The sequence below is a fragment of the Loxodonta africana genome, chromosome 4 (assembly GCF_030014295.1).
Source record: "Loxodonta africana isolate mLoxAfr1 chromosome 4, mLoxAfr1.hap2, whole genome shotgun sequence".
Classification (NCBI taxonomy): domain Eukaryota; kingdom Metazoa; phylum Chordata; class Mammalia; order Proboscidea; family Elephantidae; genus Loxodonta; species Loxodonta africana.
Genome location: NC_087345.1, coordinates 85123509 through 85130677, shown reverse-complemented (window position 1 = coordinate 85130677; position 7169 = coordinate 85123509). Strand labels below are relative to the sequence as shown.

At 36.8% G+C, this 7169-nt stretch overlaps 1 protein-coding gene across 1 annotated transcript; it reads right to left on the bottom strand.

Annotated features, from left to right (window-relative positions):
* Positions 1 to 483: 483 nt before the first annotated feature.
* Positions 484 to 2702, bottom strand: LOC100661595 (olfactory receptor 6C2-like). The gene has a single exon (XM_003405523.3). The coding sequence runs from the start codon at positions 1480 to 1482 to the stop codon at positions 484 to 486; it is 999 nt and encodes a 332-aa protein (XP_003405571.1). The 5' UTR covers positions 1483 to 2702.
* Positions 2703 to 7169: the final 4467 nt, after the last annotated feature.

Below are 7169 nucleotides of genomic sequence, written 5' to 3'. Positions count from 1 at the left end.
GAGATTTCAATTTAGGAGTGGTAGGGGAGGTCTCTATATAGTCCTTCAGACACCAAAGCTATTCCAAAGCTTATTCATTATCAACATGAAGCTTACAAGGTCATGTAAGTGTGGGTATCTGATCAGCAGGTGGGAAAAAGGCATTGTGGATCACTTATGGGGTTATTTATAGTCTAGTACCAGCAATGTTGCACATCACTTCCACTCTCACTGGGTTAGCCATACCTCATTTACCCAGTCACATGCAACTGCAGTGAAATTGGAAAGATGTGATCTACTCTGTTTCCCAGAGAGTAGACAACATATTTGGCAAACAACACTTCCATCCAGATAATGACAGTGAACATCCTCTAAGACTTTGGTTTTAATAGAGGGTAGAGAATGAATTCATCCGAATTTACAGAAAGTAAGTTTAAAGAGAAAGTAAGAACAATTAATATGACTGGAGTATGAATTATATAGAGACAAATGGTCTTAGAGGCATCAGGTTTGTGACCATTCATCCTCTCTTTTAATTGGATTCATCAACCTTCCTTTTACCTTCACATCTTTGAGAAGAGTGCATTTTTTTTTCATTGAGTCATTGAAAGCTTGCTTCACTTGCTTGTTTCTCAGTGTGTAAATAAAGGGATTCAACATTGGTGAAATAGAAGTAATAAGGAGTGAAATGCCTTTATTAATTGCCACCTCGTCCTTGGCCGTAGGTTTGACATAAATGAAGATGCAGCTACCATAAGTAATGGAAACAACAATCATGTGGGAAGAACAAGTGGAGAATGCCTTTTTCTTTCGCTGGGCAGAGGGGAACCTTAGGATTGTCCTGATGATATAGATGTAGGAAAGAACTACACACATGAGGGTGATGATGAATGTCAACACAGCACACGCGATAACCATCTGTTCTATCAGCCATGTGTCTGAGCAAGAGATCTTCAGGATAGGAGATGCATCACAGCAAAAATGATCAATGACGTTAGAATCACAGAACTCCAGGCCCAAACCCAAACTAATTGGTGGAAGAATGATCACCAGTGCTGCTGCCCAACAAAAGAGGATGAAGTTCTTGCATACTCTGTTGCTCATGATGGTTGTGTAATGCAGTGGTTTGCAGATGGCCACATAGCGATCATAGGACATGGTGGCCAGGAGAAAGAATTCTGTTACTGCAAAGAGGTCTATAAATAAGAGTTGACTGGCACAAGCACCATAGGTGATGGACCTGTCCCCAGAAGATATGCTATACAAGAATCTGGGAACACAAGCAGTTGTGAATGAAATTTCTAAGAAGGAGAAATTTTGAAGGAAAAGATACATTGGTGTTTTAAGGTGAGAATCCACCAGAGTGAGGATGATGATGGTTAGGTTTCCAGTTACACTTAACATATAGGAAAGAAATAGAAAGATAAAGATCAGAATTTGCAGCTGAGGATCATCTGTCAGTCCCAGCAAGATGAAGGTTGTTAGTGCTGTTTGATTTCTCATCCTCGATTATTGTTTCTTACAGGATCTGTTTGGAACAATAGTAAAGATTTAATATGAGGAACTTCAGAGTCATAGCCAGCTTCTAACTTCAAGTGAAGTGAACATGAGAGCGAATCCTGTGCAATTGGTTAGTGGAGAAGCAATCATCAAACATATCAATGCTTGTTTACCTTCTCTTTGCATCCACAACCTGGCCATACCTATTTCAATCACATGTTTTATACCGTTGTTACTAATGAGTCTACAATCTAGCTCTAATTGCTGTCAATTTAACATATATTATAAACATTGTTGAAATCATGTCCCATTTTATAAGTTGTTTTAGGGTCAACTCTTCTGCCTCCCCCGACCTAACCTGAAGCATGCTTCTAGTAGAAAACCCATTGCTGATGAGTCAGTTTCAACTCATAGCAACCCTACAGGGGAGGGTAGAACTGCCCCATAGGGTTTCCAAGGAACAGCTGGTGGATTTGAACTGCTGCCTTTTGATTAGCAGCCAAGATCTTAGCCACTGTGTCATCAGGACTCCGCTTCTGGTAGTTGTTGTTGTTTCTGTTAGGTGCCATCAAATTGGTTCCAACTCACAGAAACCCTATGTACAACAGAATGAAATGCTGCCTGATCCTGTGCCATCCTCACAATCGTCGTTACGCTTGAGCCTGTTCTTGCAGCCACTATGTCAATCCATCTCGTTGAGGGTCTTCCTCTTTTTCTCTGGTCCTTTACTTTACCAAGCATGAAGTCCTTCTCCAGGGACTGATCCCTCCTGACAACATGTCCAAAGTATGTGAGATGTTGTCTCGCCATCCTTGCTTCTAAGGAGCATTCTGGTCGTACTTCTTCCAAGACAGATTTGTTCATTCTTTTGGCAGTCCATAGTATATTCAACATCCTTCGCCCACACCATAACTCAAATGTGTCAGTTCTTCGGTCTTGCTTATTCATTGTTTATCTTTCGCATTCTTATGAAGCAATTGAAAACACCATGGCTTGCATCAGGCATGCCTTAGTCCTCAAGGTGACATCTTTGCTTTTTAACACTTTAAAGAGATTGTTTGCAGCTCCCAGTGGAGAGGCCCCAAAATAAGCTAACAGTGGTCTTTATTAAGAAAATTCTAGCATGCCTATATTGGCATACACATTACTTATTCAATAGGTAATGAGTACTTATCACATGGTACCCTCTTTGAGGCAGACTTCAGATATTTTTTAACTAGACAGATTTTCTTTAAGACTTATTTTAATGCATTAAAGTCTAAACTTTTCTAGGTTTTCCCCATAAAAAATTATTTTACATACATTTGATTGTATTGTACAGTGATGGTGAACATTCATTCCTCTCTATTGTACTGAACATTCTTATTCTTGGTATTTTATTTCCTCCTGAATATCATGAAGATGTGGAAATGTCAAGATTTTAAAAGTGGTACTCACTATTTTCCCTCTTCCTCAATCAATCTGAGTCTCTTTTAGTGACTTTATTTCTTCTTTTTTCCTCCTATTTTCAATTTATCACCAGGTCTTGTCGTTTCTGTATGCTTACTATCCTGTTAATTTACTCCTTTTCTTCCACCCCTCACACTACTACCTTAATTCTGGGTGCCTATGTTATTTATTTATTTATGTTATAGCTGGAAACCCTGGTGACGTAGTGGTTAAGTGCTATGGCTGCTAACCAAGAGGTTGGCAGTACGAATCTGCCAGGTGCTCCTTGGAAACTCTATCGGGCAGTTCTATTCTGTCCTAAAGTGTCACTATGAGTTGGAATCGACTTGGCGGCAGTGTGTTTGGTTTGGGTTTTTTATCTTATAGCTGGAATATTTCAAAATCATATTAACTTATCTTAACATATATCTTCGGTACTCCTCATTTAATCTTTTAGAATCAATGCATTTAGACTTGTTTCTGTTTCAAGCCCAGATGTGATTATTCCTCCCCTATCTGCTGTGGAAAAATGTTTTTCAACTATTATTAACTGATGCTCTCCCTTCACTAGGTGTTTCCTTGACACCCTTGGTGCAGCTCTCATTTAGACAGAAGTTATTTTGAATTTAGGCAAGAGCTGTGGAGAGGAGGAGAAGGAACACATTCCAGAGTTGAGATTTCAGAGTTGAGATTGCTGGAATGTTTTCAGGCACTTACCATTTTATTAAAAGGAATAAATGATGAGTCAGAATAGGGTTTCCCATAGTAAGGGGCTTTATGAAATTTCTTAAGGGGATAAGAGAGTTGTAGGAAAGGTTGGAGAGTTTAGTGGTTCTAAATGAGGTCTCAACGTTGGGATCATCCCCCCTCTTCCACTGCGGCGTCAGAAGGGCAGAAGGGAGAAAATTAAAGATTTTTTGGGTTATGATCCTTTGTAGAAATATAAGGAGAATAATGCAACTGACCCATTAGTTTTAATCCCTTCAATTGTTCTTTTTTACCATTATCATAAAATGTAAGCTTCTCAGTTAGCATTTAAGGCTCTCTCTAATCCAGTAACAACTGATACAATTTATCCAATTTCTTGCCGTACCCTACTAATATATTTGTTCTGGCTGCTAACAAAAGAAAGTATACAATAGTGATAAAGTATAGTCTACAAAGTCAGACTGCTGAATTCATGCCTCCTGGTTCAGTTTTCTTCACCTGACCTAATCTAGTTGCAGTTCTCACAAAAGCAATTCTGAAAATTACCTCTGGACATTCCCACATGTGTTTCTTCTGCCTTTATCATCTCTCCACTGGTACTCTGTAACCTCTTATCTCACTTTTTCAAGTTTCAGTTTAGGTATTAATTCTACCAGGAATCCATCTATGATTCTCCAAGATGGAGTTAGCTTTCCCTCTAATTGTTACCACTGTTCCTATGATTATGCTTCCAAAAGCTCTTTTGACTAGTCAGATTATATTGACAAATTTTGTTTTAAATATTATTGTGTAGTAAGTGCTCCTTGAAATTTTGTGAAAATAATGAAAGAATAATATCATATTTGCCTTATAAGTCAAGAACAATGTATCTTCTTTAATAAAGGACTCCAGGTGTTCTGATTTTCCACCATTGCAAGGTGGAAATGGATCTCCCATGGAGATCCAAGAGTTTGTTATGTGAATGGTTTTCCTACGGTCTGTTGAATTGAGGCACTTTTCTTCTATAAAAACAGTATCTGTGGTTTATAGGTAGCTTCACTGAAAAGAAGCACCGATTCAGGCTCAAAGGAAGAAATATTTAGTAGGTGAGCAAGTTACCATTTTACATAGGTTGACCGTTCTAACCTAAGTCAAGAGAATTCTTAAACTTCCAAAGCTTTCCTTTGGCATCTTAACTCAGAGCAGTGTCAGATTCCAAAAGTCTTCTTTTTTTTCTAATCATCATAACTTATGTTCTCTGATACAATAATGTTAAGGAAAAGTTCTGATAAACTAATTTAACTCAGACATATTTTCTATTTAGTGTATTTCAAGGAATATTTCTATTTATAATCAGCTCCTTTAAAAAAAAACAACCTGTTGCCATGGAGTGGATTCCAACTCATAGTGATCCTATGGTACAGAGTAGAACTGCCCCATAGAGTTTCCAAGGAGCACCTGGTGGATTCCAACTGCCCACCTTTTTGTTAGCAGCCATGGTAATCACAAATTACAACATTGTAGAAAAATTGGTATTCCAATGTTATATCTTCATATAAATATATATAGAATCGTGAGAGTGACATTTGAGGTAAGTTGCTTCCAGTTGCCCCTTAAATGATCCTGCTTCTATGAAACTCATTAATTCATTTAAGACCTTTTTCTTTTCTTTTTTTATTTTGTGGTTTTTGTGAAGAATATACGCAGGAGAACATGCAACAATCTAACAATTTCTACCTGTACAATTCAGTGACATTGATTACATTCTTCAAGTTTTACAACCATTCTCACCCTGTTTTTTAATTGTTCCTCCCCCATAATCATAAACTCACTGCCCTCTAAGTTTCCTATCTAATCCTTTAAGTTACTGTTGTCAAATTTGATCTTGTAGAGGTAGTTCTTAAAAGAGCACAATGCTCAAGACAGACATTCTTTACTAATTAAACTAGACCATTGTTTGGATTAAAGAAGACTTCAGGAGATATTTTTGGTTTACTGTTTTAAGATTAGCTCAGGCAATAGTTTCGGGGGTACATCTAGCCTAATGGCCCCAAAAAATTAGATTCCATGAGAATTTAAAGTTCTATTCAACATTTCCCGCCCTTTGAGAACCTATGATACGACAGGTACTGCTGGAAGATAAAAAGAGTGAACTGGAATTGACCATCTCCTTTTACTGATCCATGTCATAAATATTTCCAGTGAGTTCATTTTTATAGAACAAAATAATCTCAGAAATAGTTTTTTTTTCAGAAATATTCAAATTAATTATTGTCATGTTTAATTTTCAAACAGATATAAGCTTAATATTTTGCTCAAACAAGGAAATTGAACATTGATTGAAGAGAGAAACAGAAATTGTCAAACGAAAACATACTTACACTTATGGAAGGCAATCATGGCTTTAGTTGACTGTTTAACTTTGATAGTCCCCAAGATGAAACTGAAAGTGTTAGTAGAGTCCAATAGCACACAGATGCCCTTCTCATGAATCCATACATGTTCACAGTCCAGTTTTTGGAATAGATAGTGTTCCCTGAGTTATCAACATCTCTCATCATATACAGACTCTCACTAGAGACCCTAATGAACTTTAAAACTAGGAAATAATTTCTTATATCTCAATGCTGCAATAAAAAGACATTTTTGTTAAATGTCTGAAAAGTATAAGGAGATGTTTATAGCTTTGAAAGAGATAATTTATGATTTCTCTGAGCAAAGGCATATTTCACACTGTGAAGTAATACAAGTGTTGTATTTGCTCAGTCTCTCATGGATGTGCAGAGCCATCTGCATGAATACGCAAAAGGTCCTTAGTGGCCAAAGTTCAAGCATCACTAATGAATTTAATATACACTGAATTTTGGCAAAACATCTAACAGAAGCAGCAGTGGGGATAGTGTCCTCAGAGACAGAAAGATGCAACTATTGTGTTAGACATATTCCAAGTGCATAACAGTAATTGCATGACAAAAAGACATAATACTGGCTGTGCTTCAACCCGTAGATAAGAAAAAGTTTAAAAGTATAACAAAATTGTTTTATGCCCGTGTTTTCATTGGGAAAAATATACCAATATATATGAAATTAGTATAAAAAATATTTATTTATTTATTTATTTTTTAATTAGTATAGAGAGTACAATAACCAAAAAACCAAACCCGTTGCCCTCGAGTCAATTCTGACTCAGAGCCACCCTACAGCACAAAGTAGAACTGCCGCGCAGAGTTTCCAAGGAGCGCCTGGCAGATTCGAACTACCGACCCTTTGGTTAGCAGCCATAGCACTTAACCAGTACTCCTCCAGGTTTTCCAGAGAGTACAGTAACCAACTAATAAACTGTAAACATTTTACATGTCAATCAATGTGGATTTATATCATAATTTTTTCATACTATTCTTTTTATGGGTAAATTATTATTTATGTAATCAAGCCTCAATTGCTTTTAACTGTTATAAAATTGCATATTAAAAATCCTTCTATAAATATTCTATGTATTCTAAACATTTCTCTTTCAAGTTATCAGAAGTTAAATTTCTGAGGTAAAAGTCACTCACATTTTAGAATTTTGAAAT